The 25,681-nt window shown below is 37.1% G+C and overlaps 2 protein-coding genes across 9 annotated transcripts in view; one reads left to right on the top strand and one right to left on the bottom strand.

Annotated features, from left to right (window-relative positions):
• The window catches only part of SLC4A10 (solute carrier family 4 member 10), a 165,208-nt gene extending 155,987 nt beyond the window's left edge, over positions 1 to 9,221 (top strand). For 5 of the 8 annotated variants that reach the window (XM_069861228.1, XM_069861225.1, XM_069861224.1 and 2 more), the window contains 3 exons: positions 1,838 to 1,905; positions 3,568 to 3,684; positions 8,179 to 9,221. In XM_069861228.1, the coding sequence (XP_069717329.1) occupies positions 1,838 to 1,905; positions 3,568 to 3,684; positions 8,179 to 8,245 (252 nt within the window). In that variant the 3' untranslated portion in view covers positions 8,246 to 9,221. Of the gene's footprint in view, positions 1 to 1,837; positions 1,906 to 3,567; positions 3,685 to 4,364; positions 4,402 to 7,249; positions 7,276 to 8,178 lie in introns of all 8 variants that reach the window. The other 3 variants (XR_011337746.1, XM_069861226.1, XM_069861229.1) reach the window with 3 other exon arrangements.
• A 1,929-nt stretch (positions 9,222 to 11,150) lies between these two features.
• Positions 11,151 to 25,681, bottom strand: part of DPP4 (dipeptidyl peptidase 4) — a 40,740-nt gene continuing 26,209 nt past the window's right edge. The window contains exons 20-26 of the mRNA XM_069861222.1: positions 23,947 to 24,141; positions 23,021 to 23,075; positions 21,430 to 21,529; positions 19,771 to 19,835; positions 14,479 to 14,551; positions 14,155 to 14,228; positions 11,151 to 13,331 (exon numbers count right to left, since the gene is read on the bottom strand). Coding sequence (XP_069717323.1) covers positions 13,233 to 13,331; positions 14,155 to 14,228; positions 14,479 to 14,551; positions 19,771 to 19,835; positions 21,430 to 21,529; positions 23,021 to 23,075; positions 23,947 to 24,141 — 661 coding nt within the window. The 3' untranslated portion in view covers positions 11,151 to 13,232. The remainder of the gene's footprint in view (positions 13,332 to 14,154; positions 14,229 to 14,478; positions 14,552 to 19,770; positions 19,836 to 21,429; positions 21,530 to 23,020; positions 23,076 to 23,946; positions 24,142 to 25,681) is intronic.

The following is a 25,681-nucleotide window of genomic DNA, read 5'->3' as shown; positions in this document are numbered from 1 at the left end:
AAGTTTTACATAGGTAATAAATATCATCTTTTACTATTTAGTATGTGTCTATGAAACTACCAGGTTAGAATTAAAATGTGTGTCATTGTTTTCCCCATTGAATCGAAGTGGAGCAGAATTGCTTCATCACAGTGTCTGTTGTCATCACAATTCAGAGTAACCAGAAGTAACCAAGGTAGCTCCCTTCTTGTGGGTCTAGTTACTGGAAAGAATTCCTTGTTATCCTTATGTTTTGGTTATATGTCACTTTCCTTCCCATGCTTGATAGGATAGCATCAGAAAACAAAACTGAGAGAATCTACTGGTGTTACTTTATTTCATTCACTGTCTATTTTGAGAGGTTATTTTTACATATTTTGGCATTTCTAAATACTTTGAGCTATTATTAAAACTGTTTAACTGTCAAAAACTTATGAAGCTGTGAAGCCTGGAAATGACAAAATTAACTAGTAATAAAACTTCTGACATGTAGCCTAAGGAATTAATTGGAGAGTTGCTATCACACGACTTTTAAAAATAGAAGTATTCTACCCACAAGAATATTCAGAAATATAGTTGACAAGATCTGAAACTTATTTGATTGGATCCTAATTTAATCACTTAAGTTGTTTTTATATTTTTAGGCTATGTTTTTCCAGGTCTTTGTACATATATAGTGGATTTTATACATGCCTTCTCCTCACAGGCCTCCTTTGGAAGCCACTTCGATGTTAATCAATTAAGTCTTTCTGACACAAGAATGAATAAAGTGAATTCTCCCATTTGAGGAAAAAAAAATGTTGTTCTTTTAAAAATAATTTTAACAGTCATATATAGGAAAAAGAAATTTCAGTGCAGTAAGAACTTAAATTGTACTGTTTTGGAAAATTGTAATGACTCTTCCAGCTAATAGCAACTGTGCGATATGTGTGAGATGCACGTCCCAGGAAATGGCAAGCTCTCTTTTTGGGAGAGCCAGTTCACACTTTCAAATAGGCACAAGGGCAAAGGCATCTAATAAAGGGAAGAAAGATATGGAGGTCTCTGGGTGACTGTTATGCTCGTACACATACAGTGCAACAGTTCAGGGCAGGCTTTTGTGGTTACATTCATGTGAAAGCATGTTAACCTCCTGGCTGTGGTTTTCCTGATGTAACAGATGGGAGTATCCTTTGAGTATCCTCCTGTGGAGCCTTGAATTGATGTCTGAAAGGCAGAAACTTCTCTTCTCTTGTCCTTGCAGGCAGGACATGATGCTTGAGGGGTGTTGTTTTGTTCTCCCCTCCCCCTAATACAGATTTTAGAAATTTGTGATTATTTAAATTATATTATAGATTTGTAATTATTGTATTATAAAGGTTTTTAGTAGATATGTCTCCTAGTGTTCTCCACTTCCTGTTGCTCGTAGAAGTTTTTTCCCTGTTCAAGTGAAAGCCAATATTGGTGACTTGTTTCACTACCTTTGGCTGCAATAAAGCTTTATTGCTATTAAAACTATGTTTGCAAACTTAAATTTGACTTTCCTGATTTTTGCACGTTAACATTGCAGTGTATATATCCTGGTGTGCATGATGCTTAAAGTTCACTGTGCAGTTGCTCATTCAGTGTTACTGATTTTTCTCTTTCTTTATTGTTACAAAACTGTCTTTTCTATTTGGCACTGAAAAATAACAAAAAGTGAAGATACATCTTTTAAAATAGAGGGGTTTAAATGTCAAATATTTAAATTAAAACAGTTGAAAAGTATACTTTAAGAACTTATGAATACTTAAAGAAAAGGGGAGGGAGGATTAAAGTACATCAATTTTACTTTTCACAACATCATATCCTATCTCATGTCTAACTTCCTTCCTTCTAGGAAGAGCAAAGTATGTTAGCAATGGAAGAGGAAGGGACTGTTCAGTTACCACTAGAAGGACATTACAGGTAAAATATACCTTTCCTCTTTTAGGTGAGTTGCAATTACACAAATAAAATAAACATGCCACAATATTCTTAATGCTTACTGAATGTCAGGTTGATGTTTCTCTGGTAGCAGAGTACAGTTAGGTGAACTGAACCATATACAGCAGCATTTAACAAACTCAGCCCTTTTCTAGTTATTGCACATGATCTCACAGTCCCTTGGAAAAGAACACACTGTTCAAGTTTTCCCTTGGGCCGTTCATAATGAACCTTGGCTTCTGACTTGCGTAGTGTGAAAGGAAGACACAGTGCAGGTCAAACCCTTCACCTTGATGCTAGCAAGGAGTCAGGAGAGGTTTTGAACACACCCCAGAAAAACTAGGTTCTTATGGTATTACATTTTAGACCATTCTAGTTAAGATGCTATGTGTGTGAGATAGTAAGTGACTCAAGTGCTGTGCAGGATAGGTAAGGTATAATGCAGGGTTGGCACAATGTAAAAAGCATGAGAAGTGATGTTGTAGATAATAATAATATGTGTGGTCAACCCATAAGAACTTACCCTCGTTTACAGTTTTCAGAAAGAAAGTTCTTAATAAAGATTCAGAATATCTGGTAATAGTAATCTTTGCATTAATGTGAATTCATAGGAACACTGTCTCAGTGTGGTCTCCTGTCTTATTTTTTAACAGGAGTTACTCCAATATCCCATAAGGCAAATAACTGTCTCTCTGAAATAACCCAGCCTATTTCTTACTTTTGGTCCATCACACTTCTAATGATCTTGTTTTTTACTCTTTTGTCCATACTTTTTCATTCTGTTTTATATTAGCAATACTTTGCTTGATTTATCTGGAAGTGTGATCTGTATTTATCTGTAGCGTGTTTACTCAGGTACAGTTGACTGGATAATATCTGATTTCTGTTCTAAACGGGTCACAGTTCTACAGATAAAGGAAAGAGTCAAGATATTATTTGATAAAGCGTGAAACACTGTGAAAAAATGTTAATTGAGGGTCACTGAATATCATGACATATGAAGACAATGAAGTCAAGAATAATATGGCCTCAAATATCTTGAGGGCCTGCCTATACATTATTCCTAAGTGTAAAAATACATATTTGGAGCAGTCCAGATAAAACCAAGGTCATAATTGCTACCAAGTGCTACTTAAAGCTACTGATTATCATATTGAATTGGGGCATTTTTATTGCATCTCTTAAATCTTTGACTTTGTCAAGGTTTTTGATTGCTTTTAAAATTGCTTTTTAAAAGCAGGTGAAGTTTCAGAGCATAAGTACTTTGAGAACTGTTAAGAGTTCTTTGGATTCTTTTTTAATCCACCTATGTCACTGACATGCGGTGAGATTTTAGGCAATATTTAATTCCATGGTTCCTCATTTTTCTCTGTCCATTAGTTGACAGTGACACAATATATTTTATTGATGTTACTGTGATTAATTGCTGTTAGAGGGGAAAAAATACTAAAAAAGTGCTAAGATGTTTTAAGTGAGCATTTAAGTAATTGTTCTGGATCTTTGAAGTTTAATATAATTTCTTAATTTACATTGCACTTCTTTATTGACATCGCTATCAGTTTTCAAGGGCTTTTGTAGAGTTAATAAGTAACAAAGACAGACTGCTTATTGTTTTATTGTGTATTTACTTCTGTTCTTGCTTAGAGATGACCCATCTGTGATAAACATTTCTGATGAAATGGCAAAAACTGCTGTGTGGAAGACATTGTTGATAACCTCAGAGAATGCAAAAGATAAGGAGTCAAGCTTTCCTTCTAAAAGGTTTTAATTTTTTTTTTAATGTGTTATACTTTATATATTGGTGTCAAACCAGTATTAGAATGTTTTGCTAGGGATTTGGAAGATTTCTAGCATCTTGCAGTTTTATTACTTGAGGTTTCCTTTTATTAATGTCCAGTCACAGCGTTCTGAGCTCAAAACACAAAGTCACTACTTATTTAAAAAAAAAAATCCCAAATATTCGCATGCTACTTAGTTATGCTACAGTGGAAAATGAAGTTGAGCATGCCTGATGCTTGTGTAATGAGTCACCAGCCTACACCTGGATATTGCACAACAGCTGTTGTGTTTGTTCTGCTTGCTTTTGTTCTTTCCTTTTGAAAGTGAAGTGGTCATCATTACCCTGGAAATGTCTGTATGAAGAACACAGTACTCTGAATGCAATCTACTAATATTTGGAGTGCAAATAATTTTGAGATTGCATCACTTCATTTTTGTGCCCACTTCCCTTGTACTCAAAATAGTTAAATGCTTTTAAATTTTAGTCCAGACAAATGTAAAATGAAGCAATACTGTTTTATGTGTGCTACAGAGTTATTTTGGGAATAAGAAAATATTAAATACAAGCATAGTGTGGTTGTAAAAGAAATTTTCCTGTTTCCATAAATTTTAAATGTAACTATTTTCTACTTAATTGTTTCATATTGCATTTTTGTCATAAGCTCCCCTTCCTAATCACTAGAAGCTGATTCCCCAAAGGTAAGATCCAGTTGCCCAACGTTTTCCTTGACCGTGTCTTCTAATTCAGACTGGTTTCACCTAGGAACCCAAATGATTTGACTATTTGTAGTTTTTGGGGAGACAGAATGAAAAGAAATTTCAAACAGGAATGTGAAATGTCTTCACTGAAGGCCTCAATATTAAAATTTGAAAACAGTTGTGTATTAAAAACAGAACCTGTAGATGTAGTGTGCTTAAATGTTAAATTGAATTTATTCCTGGAATTATTTTTCATTATTTCTTTGAATTTTTTGAATTATAAAATTATTTTCCCCATTTATAAATCGAATTTTCAAAACAAGCTCCATGTCTGAAACAGCTAGTCATTGTTTTATGGTGAAAAGGTGTAGGAGAAAAAACTTTGTAGTAAAATACATTTTTAAATTTTGTCACCCCAAAATGGCATGCTGCATCTCAGTGTTCCTTTCCCTAAACAGCATAAACAAGATGAACAGTTGATGACCAGAGAATCTTAATTTCAGACACCCATAGAGCAGCCCACTTATGTGATCATTTAACACTATTTAACTGACAGTGAAAATAGCAGAGCAGTTTTGATTTGCCTTCCACCCTACACGTGGACTGAAAAGGATCATATCACAGTGAAATCAGTGCAGTGCATGGGAGAAGGATTTATCTTAGGGTTTTCTTACCTTATATGCCTCAACTGTTCAGGCTGTGAAAGCCCAGAGAAAAGGAAGAAACTGATGTGGTACATTCACAGTTGTAATTTTTCTGGTGGATGTTGCTTTCTTTGATGGTATGATAGATTATGTAAACATGTACTGCTTTTATCTGAAATTTTCAAAGTTCCTTTGAGCAAAGAGCATCTACATAGATTGTGGCTCAGATAACAATGGTAAAAAATTATTTGGCCTTTCTACTGCAGTGAAAGATAAACGCATTTTTTTTAATGAACTCATTTTCAACCTTTTCTTCTATCTTCGCTCATGAAAACAAAGACTCAAGTGAAAAGGAACTAAGGGATCACAGGTTTTATGGTTTTAGGTATGAGTGTCCTGTTGTAAAGGAACAATCTCTTAAAGTATCTGAAATGCTGCTTTTTCGTGTGCTCTAGCTTATCTCACAGTCCCAGACAGAAGTAGATTCAAAGAACTTTAAACCTGGAAGGCTCACTTTCTGATAAGCAAAACTATAGACACTGTTAATCTTAAATCATATTAGAAATGGAGCTAAAGAAACATATTCCTAAATGCATGTATCATATCACGAAGATAGAATTTAATCCTAGGTAAGTACTAAGGAAGAAGAAAGCTTGGAATGGTAGCAGTCATAAGGAATAATGTTCAAATCACCAGTAGTACACTAGACAGTTCCCTTCAGTGAAGGGTACCTTACTGTAGGGGAAAAAAAACCCATTAGTTTGAAATTAATTTTACTGATGCCTTTTGAAGTTCAACTAGAGAGTGCTTAGTACTCCTTTTCCTGTTGTCCGGTCTGCTTTCTTATTCTTGTATCTCAAAATATTATTAAATGGGGATAATTACGATACTGTACTATGATTTCATGTAATGCCTTCTAGATAAAGCACTGATCAATTAACAATGTAGGGTGACTTCTGGAATACATAAAATCTTTAAGTTCTTTGTGCTCATTAAGTACTGAATTGACTTGGCCAATAATAAACTATCTCCAGAGATTTTAGGCAGGCAGGTATTATATAAACTATTTCTCAGCCTGATGCATGGATAATATCTGTTGTAAGTTCTGCCCTACCCCTTGCTCTGTGAAATAGTATAGTGCATGACAGTCCTTACATCCCAGACTCATAAAATTATTTAAGTGTCTAAAGAGGGCCTTATAAATTCACTTATTTAGTCAACTGTTCCCTAAACATAGAGGCACCTGGACTTTATGATTTTCCAGCTTTAATTTTTCTTTATTAAAATTTCTAGGGACCTAAAGGTCTGCTTTTGAGCTTGTCTTGGTAGAATTCAAGGCACCTAGCTGAAACATTATCCTCTTTAGTACATGTAATTAACTATTCTTCTGTCTTTGCTTATAATATTAAGCCCTTCAAATAGCAATTTCAAAACATGCTGAAGATCTGATTGTATATAGGAGGTAGTCCTAGCTGGTCTCTTAAATTATTGGAGAAAGAGGCAGCTATCACTTTGTAGATGGTATGAATTCCCTTCTCTATCTGAAGATACGAAAATCCTGCATCCCAAAGCCTTTTCAGGCTTGTTTGGCTAGACCCTTGGTAGGGAGGAAGAGAGGTCCATGTCCCTTTTAGATCCACCAGTTATGTGTTTTATTGGTAAAAGACTGGATTTGTCCTTTCTTTTCCCAATTTTCTCAAGGCATTAAAGCTCACGTCTGCAGGGGCTGCTTAGAGATGTAAATCCTAAATAGAAGACTGACTTTCCTGATTGCCTGAAGCATGGAAATACTGTAGACCTTAAGGCATGTAACATATCCTCAATGTTTGCTTTTACTAAGCACAGGTAACTCTGCCTGCTGTACTGCTGTACTTCAAATTCACCACCCAAGAATTTGTTTGCATACCCTTTGTGTGCAGGAAGTGTAACATACCCAATTCTATCCCTGTTCTCCAGAAGGTGACAGATTTGGCAGTTGAAGTGGCAGAAGTTGGTATTCTTTCGCTATTTCCATTAACACCTCTGGAAGCTTACATAGGCATATAAGTAAGCTTTGGCTGAACTGAATTGTATCCTTAAAGCAATTTTTATGTGAAGAAAAATGTCAGATTGTAAAATTATGCATGAATCACCTTAAGAATTTAAGAACTGATCTTGGTTTCTTTAAGCCTTGTGTAACTCAGCCTATTTCTCATTCATTCTAGTTAAGGAATTATTCCCATGAAACCTGGTAGGTTATGTGCTTGATACAGGTTTGTTCTCAGAATCATCTCTTTTTTAGATACCCTGCCACTCTTTTTTGAAGGCTTGATTTGCCCGTGTTGTGGAAGCCTCTTTGCATTTTCATAGTGTGACTGAAACTCATTGCAAGAACATGACTTTTTGTTTATTTACGCTGTTGTCAATTAGGACGCTTCTTCATGAAAATAATCATCTGCTTCGCACATATATTGCTTTCTGTAGGCAAATCAACAGACTTTTAACTGGAAAAAAGCTGAATCCAAATTTGAACTCTGCCTCAGAGTTCTTAGTGATATGGCTTTTGTATGATCTTTCAGGCATTTTTGTTTTAAAAGTTACTTCCTCATGTGTACATTATAAGAAAATATGTGTTAAGCTCCAAATACTGCCACTCCTCACCCCCCCAGCCTTCTCCAGCTCTGCTCAATCAAGACTATAAGCTAAATATTGCTGCTGGAATTGGCTTGCACTGCTCTAATTCATAAACATTCCTTCTAAATATACATTGAGCAACTGAATACATTTTAAAGACAAGAAATACTGTGACCTCTTGTTTGTGCCATTTAAGAAAATGCTGCCATTGTCTGAGAACTGTACCATTATTTAATCAATGAACAGTTGTATTTGCCAAAACAAAAAAAAAAGTGGCCATCTTTGCTTGCATGCTGGCTGACTTGTCTGTCTGTACATCTTAAGTTCTTTACCTACCTCATCACTAGAATGCTGGCTGATGTCTTCTGCACCATTCAGCACAGAAAATTTCACTTGTTTCCCAGTTTGTGCTATGCAGCATGAAAAAAAATTAAAATATCAGTGCAGATTTTCAGGTAGATCATTAATCATTATCATGTATGATGGTGCTGCTATAACTTTCTTTTCCTTCTTTTCCTAGTGCTGAAATCAGAAAAGAGAAGAAAGCCGACTCAGGGAAAGGTGTTGACCGGGAGACTTGTCTATGACTTGTTCTTCAATTAATTTTTTTACAAACGAATGAAAGGAAAGCCACAACCACTAAGTATAAATGATTTGACCTTGTTAACTTTTGTCTTTCATCTCAAACTAGCACAGGTAATGTAGTGCAATATATGTCTCATTTCACCTTGTCTAAATGTCTACTTTGTCTAGTACCTGTGTTAAAGTCTGCAGTAGCCAATGCAAAAAAATTACATGTTCTTTGCTGATATTGGCCATTTATCAGTATTCATATCATAAACTTAACAAGCAAAGTTTCTTTCAAATTCAGCTTTCCTGTTAATAGGTTTGTACTGTATTTTGCTACTTTTCTGTGTGAGAATACTTCTAGTTCATCTTGAATGAAGATTAAAGCACTTGTTCCTTTTTTTTTTTTAAATCACCTAACTGGAGTAAATGGTTTCAGGAGACCCAAACTGACAAGCAAACATTAAAGAAGTTTTTAAAGTAAGAAATTACCTGACCCTGTGTACAAACTAACAAGGGTAATCCTTTCCTCCTCAAGCTGTCCTTTTGAAGTCATGAATTACTCTTGCAATGAGGATTGCAGGGTCAGATTCTGTATTTGTGAAGTTTTCTTGGATTCAATTTATTTAATATTCAGATTTGTATGTAACTGGAACATAGTCATATATATATATATATATAAAAAAGATATATTAAAAATATATATTAAAACACGTTAGTTGACAAACAATACCACATCCTTTGATGTGAAACATGGGTACGGTATTTCTTAAAATGCAATCTGTGATTACAGTATCTTATCTTGTATTGTATGAATGTTGCTGTGGTAGGCCAAACAACTGCATTATGTCATTAATCAATCCAGTATTTTATAGTAGGGAAAATTTTGTACATACAAAATATACCCCACGTGCAGTTGTAACACCTGCCAAATGACTTTCCTCTTCATTGCCTAAAATACAGCCACATAAAAGGCATATTGTCCTCTCTCTACTAACAACAGTGAACCTCTTAATTTCAGAGATTAATCCTGTATAATACTTAAATGTGTACTGTGCTGTTAGTTTTATTACAGCTCTTCAATATTCTATCAAGTACATATTAATTAAAAGGTAAAAACAAGATTACAAAGTAAAATATGGCTTTAATTCCATTACAAAAAAAGTTTTCATAATGGATTTTGTTACTGCCTGATCCTTTAAGCTGTTCTTATGTGTAAAACAAGGACTGCGAAATTAAGTATTGAATTAATAGAGATACAGAACAAAAGTTTTATTGCATAATTTGGAATTCACTGATTTTTAATTTTTTTTAAGATAAATTTTTAAATTATGAAATGAAAGCTAACTCTTATTATTGCACTATTACTTTGAATCCTACAACTAAGAATTAAGTCTTGTAATCTTTATAAGAACTCCTCTACAGGACTCTAACATTCCCTAGCTTTCCAAAATACGATCATCATTCCATGGACCTCATGTGAATAACTTCCCATATTTCAAGTATTCCTTCTAATGTTTTTCTGTGAGTATGTATGTTTTACTACTTTAGCCATAAAGCATAACTGCATTTTGCTGCAAACTAATAGGGTCACTGTTCTAAATCTGACTTGGCATTATTAAAGCCCATTAAAGGCCGTTTATATGGAGGAAAAAAAATAATCTAATGAACATAAAGAAGAATTTATATTTAATTTAATGTTTGTATTTGTAAATTTAGGAAAAAATGCTGATGCACTAAGGTTAAATGCTTCATTTTGTGTACTTGATGATAAATTGTAAGATTCCAGTTGTTTTAAGGTTAGTATAGAAGCTCAATACTGGTTTGTCCCGAAAGCAGCCTGGTGGTGTTTTCGTACGTTGCTGACTTTGTTACAGATAATGTATACAATCAAAATGTATTAGTTTCACTTGACCAACTCTTAGAATATTAAGAAATCAGTGTATTCAATGGCATTCTGTATTTCTGTTCAGTATTTCAGAGTGGTTTCATTTTAAAACAGTCACTCTGGTTTTGTGTGAATTTAAATGCTATTCCAATGTTAATCTTAACATTCTGAAATCACACACAGTATAAAGAAAATGTAGTGCTATATATACTTCTAATTTCATATTCCTGGTCAAAATTGCTCAATTTCTTGGATGTAATTTATTACAGAAGTTTATGTGTAGATGTGAATAGACTATTGTGTTTTTCACAATTAAGAAATGTTATGTGAAAATAAATATTTATCCTAACTAATTTTCAATTTTATTTTTACACTGCAAAACCCAGAACAAGTATGCAATATGGTACATTTTTTAAAACACCTAATGGACGCTTGAATGTGCTTCACAAATCAACAAATTGTAGAGCCCTGTCCTGCTTCATTTCCAAGTGGAATCTCACTGAAACATGCAATGCTATCAGTGTTCACTTGTTGTGTGTAATTGATGGTGGTGTGCTTGGTCTAACTCTAACAGTAAGTAAGTGCCCTGTCAGGGATGGCACATAACTGACCTGTTCCAGGAAGAGAATGGGAATTAAATTCCGATTTACTGCTCACAAGTTGGTTCTTCTTGCTCCTGAGAGAGATGAAGTGGACCAGGCAGCAGTAGCTGGGTCGTTTTGCAGATCAATAGGTGAGGTCATAAAATTTAAAATTCCTCATTGCTACAATATTAAGAGTGTCTAGTAGTTGAACGGCAACTTAGCTTCTGCTAGTCTCTGGACCCAAAATTTCTGCTACTGAAAAACTTGTAGGCCTTAAAGCCTAGTACTCCTGCCAAAACCCAATACTTACAAGTACCGATTCCATCTTATGAGATTCCTTTGAGCTTCTTTGCCAAGTTTTAAACTAAAGACTAGATGCCTCCCAGCCAGAGAACTCTGTCACACCTCGGGCTTCAGCCCCTTCTGTTAGGACTTCACACAACTTGTATTGTACAACAAAGTGGTATCCATTTCATGTGGAAAAAAATAAAGAGAAATAAAGGAAATTGGCAAGTGCCTAACTAACTCTAGCACATGGCACTTCTTCAGGTACAACTTGTTCCTAGTGCTGCCTTTCTACAGTAATGAAATGAGTTGTCTTTCTGTGGCCTCAGTTTTATGTATTTACATGCTCTATTAGCAGCATAACCTAGAAGTTGCTTTCCAAATAAAGAAATATAAGATAATTAGCATTGGACTTTGTTACGCCTCACAGATAAGACAGTTGAAACAGGACTGTGTACTAAACACACAGAAGAGTTTCCCAGTGAGATGCTAGTATCAGTAAGGTAGGTCAGATACACAGAACTGCATATTTACTCAATGAAAGGCTTACCCAGACCATATAATTTTTAGTTTTATTTAAAAAGTTTTTTTTTTTAAATGCTTCTCTGATTACAGTAAGGGAATATGTGCAGTTCTTTAATGAAAGCCTAGTTAATGCAGGTTTTGGATTACAGAAATACTTTTGTCTGTGATGGTGTGAGTGATGACATTGTAAAAAACCACCGTTTGCCCCTTGCATATACAAGCAATCCATAAGTTAATAATGATAATCTTTTTTATAACCTTTATAATGATTTATGTTTCTTTCCCTTGAGTCAAAAGAATCAGAGACGTGGATACTACGACTTCTTGGAGACAACTGACAGCTTATATCCTATAAACTTTTACAGTGGTGCCAGTCTACATTAGAACCACTAAGCCTAAAATTATATTTGTAATACCCATCTCTGGTTTGCTTCCCCAAAGCCCCCTTTTTTTTTTTGTGAGTCAAGGGTTTTTTTGTTTTGTTTGTAAAACCAAAACCTTATTTTCTACCTCTGGCCCCGTTCTCTTCTTCATTTAAGGACAAGCTCACAAGCTGTCTTGACATTCTCCCCCCATGCTTTACCTGTCTGTATGAGTACTTTTACATTCACACCTAATGTCAGTAATGACCCACAATAAATACATAATCTCATGCTGGCATATAATAAGAATCTACGTGTTAGATAATCATGTCACAATCCATTACATGATACCATTAAACAAAAGCAGAAACTTTACTGTAAGCCTTTCTCAAAATAATGGGCTTTACTAAAGTTCTAGGAGTTTCTTGAGCAACACTGGCAATGATATGGACTACACCTCTTTTTATAAATTCATGTATTTTATTATTTTAAAGCAGTACAGTTTGTAGTACAAGTGAGTGCCATCTTTTCTGTCTATGTGAAATTAAGACTAATCTTCAAATTGAGAAGCCTACCTCGAGTGCTGAAGATAAAGCAGAAATTTACTGGTAGGCTGCAAGAAAAAGCAGGTTTGCTAGATAGCATGTTCACATGAGAGCTACAGTCCAGCCCTCGCTTTAAATGACTGCTAGTTTGCATTGTAATGTTTTATGTTTGAGTGCAAGGAATACATCCTATTCATCAGTAAATATGAAACTTCTAAAATATATATATCCTGTAAAGAAACAATGGTGGGCTGCTAGAGTTCAGGTGAGATCTTACCTGTGTAGCTTCCCACAGTAGCAGCCTTTTTGACCATAAAGTAAGCAAAAATCACAGTAGGATGACAGGAAACAAAGAAATTCAGTGTCATCAGTCTGTGTGGTTATCATTCAAAATCTTTGGTTAATGCCCATGATGTGCTTTCCTTGCAAGACTTATACAATTGTAATCCAAGAGATTGCACAGAATGTACTATTGCAAGGAAATGCAGTAAACAAAGTGTTTCAGTCTGCATAGAAAACATTAGTAGTGCAGTACTCCTGATAACGTTTCTAGACTGAAATATCAAAAGGTACTGATTCAAGCTTTCTAAAAGTCCGCACCATTCTGATGACGTTAAGACCTGATTAAACACAATCAATAAAATTGCAATACTGCTTAGCAACAGAAATCATTACAAAGGTTAGCGTTTCATTGTGTGCACAGGCATCCCAAGGGATCCCGTCTCTCATCTTGATTCATGAACGTTTATACTGGCTCAGGCTCCATTAGCTAGAGAGTTTTCTGGAGATTATCATCACTAACCAACAAAATGCTGGTGCTAGGGCAGTGAGAAACACTGCTTTATGAAGTGGCTCATATGGGTATAAATATGCTTATGTGCTTGACCACTGATGGCATGGTCTTTGTCGGTGTACCACTGTGGGAAAGAAAAATACAGAGATGTTAGTTCTAGCTCCATCTAACTCATGCAAATCGAACATGATAGAAATAAAAATATGTGCAGCCATTTAAAATTGTCCCAGCATGAGGCTAATTCATCACGGAGGCAAAGACACAATGGCGGCAGGAAGCTCCTATGATACTGTTGTCCCTGCTTTGTCTGTGGGATATGCCATCAATTCATACCAAAAATACAAATTGAATACGTGGCTGGTCCACAGGGAAGGTAGATACAGCTCCTCAGTTTAGAGTGGTGCCTGATCTCTGCATCTTGTAGGTGCTGCAAGTTTGTCTGCAGGACAACCATGCATGGGTGTACTTGGCTTCCTTCTGTAATTTAAACTTTTCCGCACTGCTCCCCAAGGACTGGGAGAAAGAAGGAAAGGAAGAGCTTGCACCTTAGTGCGAGTGTTTCTATGTCCAGCATAATAAGGGACAAATAACAACTTCTCTTACAAGTTCAATAAAGAAACACCAAAAGTGATGGACAGATTATCTTGGACTTGGCTGAAGTTAACCTCTCCTTATATCCTAGTGGGAAGACACTATTCATTGGACTTTGGGTATATGCAAAGACTGGGTCTGGCTTGGCTGTTTGTCTGGAGTTGCTTCACATTTTTCCTTGTACAGAAGATTCATGGGTACATTATGTTAAAATGTCAGTTGCTGTACATGAAATGCAAGTATGTGAACTTCCATTTAAAATGGCAATTGATTTATACCTAGCAAGACGGATCTTTTGCTATTATTCTTTGTAACACAAACCCATTTGCATGAGGACAAACAAAACTGAACCATACCATTGCCTGAAAATCCACTTCAGCATCAACAAGAGCTTTGGAAATCTGTGCCGCTTGCTGAAAGTGAACATTATCTGAAAAGTGGAAGAAGAAGAGGAAAAAGGTAAACAAAAAATTGCCTCTGTACTGCTCTGGGGGAATAGCAAAACAACGAACACAGAAGACACCCCAGCACTCCTGCCTGAAACACAAATTAGTTGCAGAAAGCAGAATTATTTTATTGACGTAAATGTAACAGCCTTGCCCCTTCATGCTTTTGTTTTGTCAGTAGTAGAATTGCGAACCTGTCTGTAATACTAAAATGTCTAATTAACTGCAACTCACCATCTGCTGTTCCATGAATAAGGAGATATTCAACTTCCTTGAATTTTTGAGCTCTGGCCATTACTGTTGAACTCTGAAATTAAAGGAAAGGGGAAAAAAAAGAAAAAAGGGTGCTATTTGTTAGAAGATGGTTTGCTACCGACTGACTTTGATTCCTGTTGACACAGTCTGGGGTCTTTCAGATAAAAATGATTACCCTGCCCTTCCCGTTCCCCACAGCCCCAGGTGCCACGGCCACAGATCCAGCAGTGCTGGGCTTGCACTCCAACTGTTCTGTGCTGGTCAGCAATCATCACCAAGGGATGTGTGTTCAAAGGAACAGGCAATTCCAGAGGGGAAGAGTTTTGCAAGTGTGATACACATTGACTGCACTGCTAACATGTTGTTAGCCTGCAGCGTACCACTTGCCATAGGTTTCCTGTGTGACTGCAGACAAGTTAAAAAAAAAAAATGTTGCCATGGCAACAGTGCACCCTCTGCTAGCGAGGAGTAGCTATTGCAGAGACTGCATGCATTATCTTCCCCACCAAAGCGTACACTGCAGTTTACCTGCAGGTAAGCCAAGAGAGCCTGTATTTCATCAATCCCAACTACAAATGGCTGACAAGACATTTGGAACAATGCTCTCTTCCAAAGAAAATACAAAAATGCCTGAAGGAGAAAGCCACCAGACCAAGTCTATAACTGCAAGGCAAGCTACATTTTTGGGAACTGAAACACAAATAAGGTGATGACAAAATAATCAGCAACTAAAATTAATCAAAAAACTAAGATTAATCAAGTAACAACATATTCCCTAGAGCATGGTAACCCACCTGACTTGCTACTGTGATTAGGTACTAAAGAATGAGGAAAGTAAAGATTAGAAGTAAAGTAGCTAATTTGGGCAAGGAAAGGGACTAGGATAGTGTTCTACCATGATAGTGAGAAGAGGAAAAGGGACAAGAGAGAAGACATTTTAGGCTTGATAAGACAACCAGCATAGTGGGGCAAAAATGTATTGAATTAAATTTCCTTTTATTAACAACATTATAGAGCTTATTTGCTGAAAACAACTGTGGAATTTTTCTCTATGATAGAATAACTTAAAAGCTACTATGGCAAGGAAAAAATATAGTAAAAGTTAGGAAAAAATAAATGTGGTGTTTGGGTTTTTCTTTCCCTTCCCCACCTTGTTCTAAGGTTGTACCCTGGCATGGAGATTTGCATTTAGTACCCCAAAAAAAGTCACATACATTACATTACTAAGACACAGAAGTGTTCTGATTTCTTTACATCTCTTGTACACTCATGACTCTTTAAAACAAGCATAAATATTAGTTTCTTTTGTCATAGCAGGGTACTGTACCACAACCCTCTCATAAGTGAAATGAGTTCTTTGCAGTCATTCAACCAAATTTAAAAAACCAAGTTCAGCTAGAGGGGAAAAAAAAAGTCATCACCTCCCAATCTGTAACACTGCAACTGCCTTCTTTTGATGGTGAAAGGCTGCAGGGCACCAGAAATCATGTCTGGAAAGCCATGCACACTGGAAGCACAACACTATCCATTCAAACGCACTGGTATCATGGAGTAAGAACAGAGAGTTACAAGTGTGCCAAAGTCTGGAGTGAGGGCTGTGATTCAGTGAGGAGCACAGGTACAGCAGCCGGCCAAAAGAACAATTCAGAAAGTAATGGCCCAGTGCTAATAAAAAAAAAAAAAAAAAAAGAACCAAGCAGTATCCTTTGAGTGCATCAAGTGCATCATTTTCCACATGTGCAAAAGGAAACTGGATCAATTTGCTTTCTTCAGCAAACCAGTGCTGGTTTAAGGGACAGCAAACCTTCTGCGAGTGGAAGCCTGACTTGAACTATACTTGTGAGAACTCAACTTTCCAAAAGCAGTTTTAGTAAAAGCAAGTCACTAGTTTTCCCCTCCAATCATTAAACAAAACAAAGCTATTTGTAAAACAGAAAGAAGGAACACACCAAAGAGATACTTCCATGGAGTTTTTTAATCACTTTTTTTACAAGTCTCATTTGCCATACTCCTCATAAAGGAGTCTCTTCCCTAAAAAGTGCTTTAAGGATGCAGTACTTCCACCAAAAAAGAAGGTTGCAAGGTAGGGAGCACTCTCGAGTCAGGCATAGCTATAGCACAAAGCAACAGCTACGTCAGCTGCACAAACCTCAAGTGGACAACAAATAAATACAACTTATTTCACCCCTTCCGTTTCATAGTTACACTGCTGGGACAAAGGTTCTGAAAAAGTAACGCGTGCAAGTACCGAGAATTAGGCCCTGCTGAGTGTAACTGGCTTTTCTAAAGATCACACAGCAGTCAACATTTTATCAGCACTCCACAAACAAGTTAAGCTTTGGCTGAAACTGAAGGTCTCTCTCCCTTTAGCATATTCTCAGATAATAGAACAAATGTCAAATCAGTACAAGATGGCATATTTACAAAATTGTACCCTGTTTTGCATAACCTAATGATGCAGCAGTTCTTAAGGACTGAACATTTCAAATCTGCTAGAAAAAGATTGCCAAATCTATGACTGTTTCAAACACTTGCCAAAAGCATATCAAATTCAGAGTGAACTGCAAAATAATCTTCTCACAAGTTGAACAGTCTCTCCGGTATGCTTTACATGGCTACTGTGTCTGACCTCTCGAGATCTGCTCTGATATAGTCTCAAGTCTTTTACATCAGGGACATTTCTTCCCAGGCAGACAGCTTGCCTGCCATTCAGGCTAGGATCCCCACACAATTATATTGAGAACTCCACACATGCTTGCTCCTTTCTTTGACAAAGCTCTGATTTTTGTAGTTCACAACTACCTTAACAGACACCAATCACACCTGATTAGCCCACGCAGAGGAGTGTGAGTCATCCCTCAGACACAGCTATTGACAAAGAGTATTTAACATCTCAGATTCTCTTCCTTCAATAATTATGAAACGTAATGTCACACTAATACAAAGGCAGGGTGTACCCCTCTTACCACAACTAGTTTCTTGAGACTATATATTCAGTCATTAATAATACTCTGCTCATTAGGAAGTCACCTAGCAGCATTTATCTTGTCTAAGCAGTTGTGTTCACAGTCTCATTTCTTTAAATTAGGGCATACAGTACGGTTTATGCAACTTTTCACTTTTCAAGCCAGCTTTATAGCGGATGCAATAGCATAGAGAATACATGATGCAACATGCAAACCTGACAGTACAAAGTTAACAGATCAAAAATGCTTTAACAGCTTCAGCTAGGAGAGCTTTCAGTACATGTTTTGCATTTACTTGCTAAAAGCCATTCAGTTCAGAAAACAGCTCTCATCAGTGATAGGGGGCCAGGAAGTTGAGGAGGGGGACTGGGACATTGAAAGAAAGGGGCTGTAAGCCAGGAACGTGCTGGGCTGAAGTCAGTAAGACTCTTTAGAAACAACGAAATCCCACGACCCCTTCTATGGATGCTACATGAAAAGCACCAAACACTTCTTGAGCTGCCCCACCCTTCCAGGTTTATGTGGAAAAGTAAATTCCAAGTGATAGGTTATTTGGGGCTTTTAACAACGCACGAGGACTTAAGCTGCATTTTCCTATGTCTAGAAGCAGCAGTGAAGTGTGACAATCTGATCTGTGCAACTACCCCTCCTCCATCTAGCCACCATTCTCCCCAATTAGTCCTCTGAGTAACACATTTGAAACCTTTAGCTCTTTGGTACTGGCAGTTTCAACGTGGCCATTGCCAGCAATGGATACTATGCCAAGAAAATCCGACTCCTGGCTTGAAAGGATTAAACAGTCCTCTGTTGCCATCTGTGCCGTGAAGCTGGTGAATGACTTTGTGCACCCAGAGCGTTAACGTTAGTTCTGCACGACGACAGTAACTTCTATTTACACTGCTACCTCGCAGACGTCCTACTGTTCCCACTGCCTTAAAGAAACACATTTGGAGAATGGCAGGGAGGCGGCTGCAGGCTGCTGGTCAGTCCCCAATGGGCCCAAGCAGCTCGCTGGTTAGAAGATGCAGACAGTACCAAGTCTGCCAGCAGTCACTGCCATTGTCCTCAATTTTGACCAAAACACCTGATATAGCAGATAACAGAACTAGATCACTGTAGTAATAAGTCAAAACAGACATTTCAGTCCACATATGTAGGTATTTATACATTTTACCATACTCTGAAATCATTGCAACAACACCCACCCTTTTTTCCCTCGTGACACTTATTTTTTGTAATGCATCAAGCCATGATTCGTGTCTAAACTGTCTTCTAGCCTGTTCATCAGTGCAAACACAGAGAATGCCCCATCTCTTTTCCTCTGACATCTATGTTTGGTTCCCACAGCACCATGGCTGAACACCTCTGTGAAACGTCCCAATAGCCAGGGCACAAAGTACCCCGCCAATCCTCCACAGTTCTCCAGTAGCCACCGTATTTCCACCTAGCTGTGAAATTTAACTAAACCTTACAGACGGCTTGGGCTGCTCCACCCTTTGCCTTGCTACCTGTGACACCAAAAAGCCCCTGAGGCCACAAAAAGCAGTTGGTGCACAGAAGAGCAAGTCAAACAACTCATCATGCCATAATGAGGGCAAACAATCTAAAACTATTTTGCGCCCATCAGAACACCTGGAAATTCCTGCACTTACGGAACATGAGTCATTGTAAACCAAACTCTCGATACCCTGTTTTCATGGAGATAGGGCTGAAATTCCAGCCCCGTTCTGCTGGATCTTAGCTGGTCTGCAATTTATTTGATATGATCACAGTCCAGACAGACTTGCCTACCTGTCAAAGTTTCCTAATATTGCGCTTTCCGTGAAAATCTTGCAGATTCCTGAGGTAAGAAAGTTCACACAATAACCATTTCTAAAAAATTAAATTTCAGAAAGCACTGGAGTACAGTTATTTTGGTGGAAATGTTTAAGATGGAGCCCATGAAAATATTAAATTTTAAAACAAATTTGTTTCTTGGTGATTAAAATATAACAGTTTTTACAGCTTGTTTTACAGTCTGCAGAGTAGCCAAATGGAAATGAATGTAAAAAAAACCAAAAAACCCAACACACCAAACAAACAACAGAAAACCCACACCAGACAGCAAGGAGCAACTGCCTCACGCAAATCCAAACACATGAAACTACAGCCTCTGAAAACACAATGGAACAGCTATAGCTGGATATAAGAAATAAACTTATTTCTTCCCACAGCAAAGGAAATAAGACTGTATAAAGAAAAAAAAAGAGTGGTTTAGAAAAGAAAGCACACTTCAAAAAATGAAATAAAGTGATTTCTTTCTTACATTATAGTTGTCGAGATTATCACTTGCTATAGGAAGGCCCATGTATCGCTCTGTGTATATTGAATCTGTAATTAAAAAAAAAAACAACAAAAAAATGCTACATAATTTTCAGTCTGTCCACCAGAAATTTTACCCACTGATACAAATAATATGAATGCATACTGAAAATTAAAAGCAAAAGAGAAGATAAAAACAGGTTTTCCACAATGCAGCATGTAGGTAACCATTATTATGCAGAATAATTAATCTTGTTGCCATGGTCACCTGAATGCTGAATATTAATAAAGTACTTTGTGTCAATGTTACCTTATTGTTATTCGTTCAGCAATCCTAAGAAAATTACTGAAAATCTTGCAGTAAATGACTAGCATTTGAAAAAGATCTCACATATTTTATCTAAATGTTTACTACTAAGAATGTATAAAATGAAAACAGCAGTAGATTAGGACTCAACTTGGATCTATATTTTATATGTAGTAAAAATTAAGCATCTCTGATTTTCCACATAATTCTCAGCATGATATATTACCTTTTTTGCAGATTTGCTGCTTTATTTTAAGACATTCAAATCAATGCTGTGTTGGCATATTTTAATGCCCATTTGACTTATCAGGGTTGTTGCACTGATTTTTTGTTTATGCATGACCTCATATTCCTTTCCTTTATCTAATCAAATAAAAGTGGAATTTTAGGGATCCTGATCTTCATTTAAAAAAAATATCTCCTGCCATGCCATAATATTCATGTCCAAAATATTATGAAAGCATCCCTGCATCCTCAGTAGACCACTGCTAATACCTGGCAGTATGATTTTATCTGCTGAATTAGCCAGAGCACGTAATATGGTATTATGCAGCCTCTGTGCTACATGCAGAATGATAAATTATGCTTTATTTAGCAGAGGTTTGTCAGGAAAAGCTTCCCCTTGAATGTTTATGGACAAACCAAACACAGAAAAATGTTAAAATGTGGTCCCATTGTACCAGTACATATTATATTTTTAATTGTATATGTTTTTTCAGTCTGGGAGGAGGGCCCCTGTAACTATATTTATAGTCTCATGCAACTACAACCTTATACACTAGAAGGTTGAAGCACGTACAGACTTGCCCACGTGTTTGGATTTTCCTCACATCAAGCTATTCCATAAGTTTAATTAGATTTATAAAATCCAAATTTTAATACTCTAAAAAAAAAAAAAAGAAAAGAAGGCAATTCAAATCCTATTCTGGTATTATGGGAGAGTAAATTACAATACAATTTTGAATTTAAGCCTCACAGTTTATTCTTATAAGTGAAGCAGCGTTTTGAAGAAGCAAAGTCTTACAGTAGCAGTGGATTTCTGACACACAGTACTGGTCTCGGAACACATGGCAGCTTTGTAAAGCAAACACACTACAGTAATACTAAAAATATTACAATAATTTAGCCCTCATTAAAGGTTAAAGAGATTACCTGGAATAGTGAATCTGACGTTTTAAAATGGGAAATAGATATAGGGAATTAGTTTAATTCTGAAAAGCAGTGCCCATGAGTTCATAAAAACAGACCAAGTGGCATCTCGTAGATAATCAAAGTTCTGCACTATGAATCAACACTTTGCAGCATGTGCACTGCAAGACATATGGGAATCCTTGTAACAAGGAAGCCATCACATACCATAATATTGCCAACGTGACACAGGGGCAACCGCTATTCCACACTTGAACACGCCGCTTCCAGAGCCAAGCACCATGGAGGTCACATATCCCCCATAAGACTGAGAAGAAAACATTGCTGTTACTTTAGTCAGAAAGAAAAGGATGGGGCCCATCTGCTAAACGGTTCATCAGACATTTATAGGCTGAGCGTTTTTCATATTAATGAACTCCATTCTGAATGTGGGTCAGCTCTCCCCCAGCCTGCTCAGTGGGGGAAACGGGCATCAAACAGTGCGTGGCAGCTGTGGTGCTGATGAATGAGAACTTGCTGGGGGAAAAGGGCACAAACGCTGCTGAACTGTGACTCAGCTTCGATGACAGTGTTTGGTAGCACCGTAGGCAGCAGCGTAAGACAGGAAACAAGACACTGCTGAACCGCAGTGTCCTCTCTGTGCTGGTGGAGTGGGTGGAAGCGGAGCTTGGGCCCACAACATGCCTGATGTGTAGCTGCACCAGGGCATCCAAAAATTTACAACTCCCTCAGAGCAGGCCTACGGCAGCTTACTTGCTAACTCTCCTCCATAGCGTCAAGAGTGAGACTGTGACTGGGGAGCGAAGGATCTGCTGCTGCATCTGTGGGAGGAACTGTGCAGGAACACACTCCTTGCTATGCACAGAAAATGCACCCGTAGCCAAGCCTGATACGCAGATGAGTATCTGACACACTCGAGCATCCAGGCAGCAAGATACCTAAGCAGTGTCACCAACTCTCCAAATGACTGCCCTCACTATAGTCTGAAGGGGTTATTTATAAAAATAATAGCTCTTCAGCTATTTATCCCAAGGCTCATAAGGAGTAAAATGGGAATACATTAAGTTATATACATTAAGTGTATATTTAAACACAGTACGCTTAAACAGAGCATGCAAGAATACTCCTCATGACAGCAGAAAAAAACAGTGAAACAGCAACCTGGGACAGAGAAATGTTCAGAGTTTGAACTAAACAAATTAACGCTAACATTTAATATGCACCTGCCTTTCAGCTGAAAAGGGGGGGTATGTATGTGCTATTAAACACTCCCCTCTACTGAGGCAGTTTTTAAAGACACATCAAAGTCAGAGGAATCTGGCCTCTTGATGGAAGTACTGCTGAAGTAAAGTACAGCCAAGCACAACAATATAGCAGATTTAGATACTTTCAGGCTGCTAGTAAAAACACAACCACCATGCCATGCAGCTGGTTCACATGTAGTTTTACAGCTTTTTAAAAAAAAAATTAGTCATCCAACTAATAGGAAGAGACACTAGTGAATATATACTCACTCTTTTAAAAATAAAAATTAGTTTTTCTACATAGGAACTTGGCAGTAACCCTTTAAATTATTTCTAATCCCTCTAGTAGTCCTAATTTCTGTTTCAAAGGCTCCTGAATAAAGGACAATGTATAGAAGCACTTGCACAGGTACTTCATCAGTTCAGTTTCTGGACTATGCCATGACACCAGAGGTGTCTCACACTAAATACTCTGGCACTTAACACACACAGCAGCATAACAGATAGTTGTAACAATAAAATAATAAGCCAACCAAACTTATTTGAGTACTTACCCAGCCCCAAATAGCTATTCTGTCCTTATCAACAAAGCCCATCTCAGAAAATTTTCTAAACACAAACAGAATAGTTAAATGCTTAATGGATTGCAGGTATCTACCATTATACAGATGTGCCTATTTTCACGACGTCTGCATCTTTGTATTGTAGAAATAAGCATCTCCCACTTCATCAGAGTGACTGCATATGAAAACATACAGCACTGCAGGCATGTGTGTCTTCAAGAAATTCAGAAAAAACATCTGTGCATGTGAATAAACCAAACCCAAACCCAAAACCTGGATGGGCTCTAGAAGCCCTCAAGCTGCTCATGGACATTTGTACTGTATTAAGTCAGATTTCACCATTTGCCTCACCTTTTTTTTGTTTGTGCTTTTTTTTTTTTAATTTAAAAAAGCATGAGACAGGCTACTAGTTTAACTTCTTAAGATTTTAAAATCCCTAAAACCAAACTTCATAAGCTCACTTCTTCATGATTTTGAGAGATTCATACTGACATCATTTGGTTTGGTGAGGTTCTACAAGCATAAATCAAGTGATGAAGATGAACTAGCATGTAAAGGCTGAGTAGTTCATACAAGTAACTGTCACAACAGAAACTTGCAAAAACCTTCCAGCTCCAATTTCCTTGGTATAGGAATATATAGCATGCTCTTCTATTATACTAATATGATAGCTATCATCTACATAAAGCCAGGGATATGGTAAATTTTTTATTACAGCATTAACTCTTCTCTCTTTTTAAGCATAAAATGATAGTTGGCTCATAAATGACACACTTCAGGATACAAATCAATGTAGAATTTAGCTATGCTTTTGTCAGTAATTTCAAGATGACCATTCAGAACCTTTACCTTTTTCCCCCCTCCACAATAAGCACAGAAAAGAAGGAGCAGGTGTTGGCCATTTCACTGTAGCTCACCTGGCTGCTTCTATCTGATCTTCCACTTCATCTGTCCCCAGCCTTCGGTTTATTGCATGCATAATTTTATCCCCTTGGTACCCACTTCCTCTGCCATCGAAGCTGGCCACAATTATCTGCTCGGTGCTTGCAAGGTAAGTAGCCCAGCTGATCCGGAAGACATAATCTACTTTCTGACTACAGGGTCCTGCATACCTGGGTGAAAAGTGGCACAGAATTCAGGCATTTACTCTGCACATAGTCTTGCATCAAGCATTTGAAATACAATTATTGCCAACAGTTTTCAGCCACTAAAGAAGGGTGAACTTTTAAATTAAACTGTGTGAAGTGTGACTGACTGACTGATTCAAAACTGCTGATTTGCCTGGATGCTAAAAGCAATGTGCTTTTATAAAACATAACTGTTAAACAAGAAAGCAGACTGGATTTTACTTCTTTTGTTGCTTTCTGCTCTAATAAGAAACTTCCATTATTTTGACTTTAATTGGCTATCAGAAACCCAAACCAAGATATTTTCTGTCTTGGCATATCTAGTCATCAAATATTCAAAGCGATGCTCTTGAACTATTTCTGTTCCATTTATCCACAATCTATTTGGCTGAAGTCTGAAATCAACAAATAGCCTGGAGAAAGAAAAAAGAGATCTTTTTCTGCATTTTCAGCGTCTCACCAGTCTTTGCTACAGTTTAGGCTATTTCTTACTCAGGCTGATAAAAAGGAAGAAAAAATGTAATTATTACTTTTTATTTTAAAATATTTGGTAGCACTTCAGCATTACAAAAATTACACTCTAAATGCCTGGATGCAGTTTGCAGTGCGCTTCTCTAGCTCCTCTTCAACAGAGTAAGAAATTGAAAAGTGGCTCTTACAGCTCTATAACCCATTTTTCCTGGTTTTAAAAGCAAAGAAAAGAGTAGTAGGAATTACCGCATTACTTTTTACACTATGTGTCCTGACACTGCTGAAGGCGTTTCTGAATATCAAGATCAACATGAAGCAGAGGGGATCCTGACAAAGGCAGGCCCAGGTAAGTGAATAAAAATTGAATCAAAACCAAAATAAGTCTTAATAAGCAAAAAGCACAGATTGCTTATTAAAACATTTAATAGACATATAAAAATTATACTGTGACCAAACTATACTGTATAAAGATGTATCTAACAACTAGTTTCCTTGTGAAGTCAGCTCTTCCTAAAAAACCAAAAAGGTTAACATTTCTATTTTTGTGAATAGGTACATTTCAGTAATTTCCCGTCAGAAGAAGTCATTCCAGCAAGAACAGAAGCGCTTGAGGAAGAAGGGACAAAACAGGCACATGTTCACGGTCTTGTTTTTATGTAAAAATAGCAAATGCAGTCCTGACCACAGGATACAGTTTGCCAACACCAGCTGACAATCAAATATCACACAGAAAATGCAATGTCACACTCACTACTTCAGCTTCAGGATACAAAGCTCGTTCAAGGTTTCATTGTGGAATGTAATTTCATTGAATATTATTCCTAATGAACTCAAAAAAGCAGAGGAGGAGGTAAGCCAACGCAGACATCCTGGCTCTTAAATCACATACAAAACATGCCTCCCTCGCTGCCACTAGTAAAGTATGTGCTTGTTAAGTGTAACATCATCTTATAGCACAGGAACCTATCACAAAGTGGGATACACCTAATTTTTTCATTCCCTCTAAGAACTAGTTCAAAAAGTAATTAGAAAACATACCAGTTTTGTGTTTCGC

Source organism: Phaenicophaeus curvirostris, chromosome 7 (assembly GCF_032191515.1).
Source record: "Phaenicophaeus curvirostris isolate KB17595 chromosome 7, BPBGC_Pcur_1.0, whole genome shotgun sequence".
Classification (NCBI taxonomy): domain Eukaryota; kingdom Metazoa; phylum Chordata; class Aves; order Cuculiformes; family Cuculidae; genus Phaenicophaeus; species Phaenicophaeus curvirostris.
The sequence above is the reverse complement of the archived record's forward strand: the minus strand, read 5'-3'. Positions and strand labels throughout refer to the sequence as shown.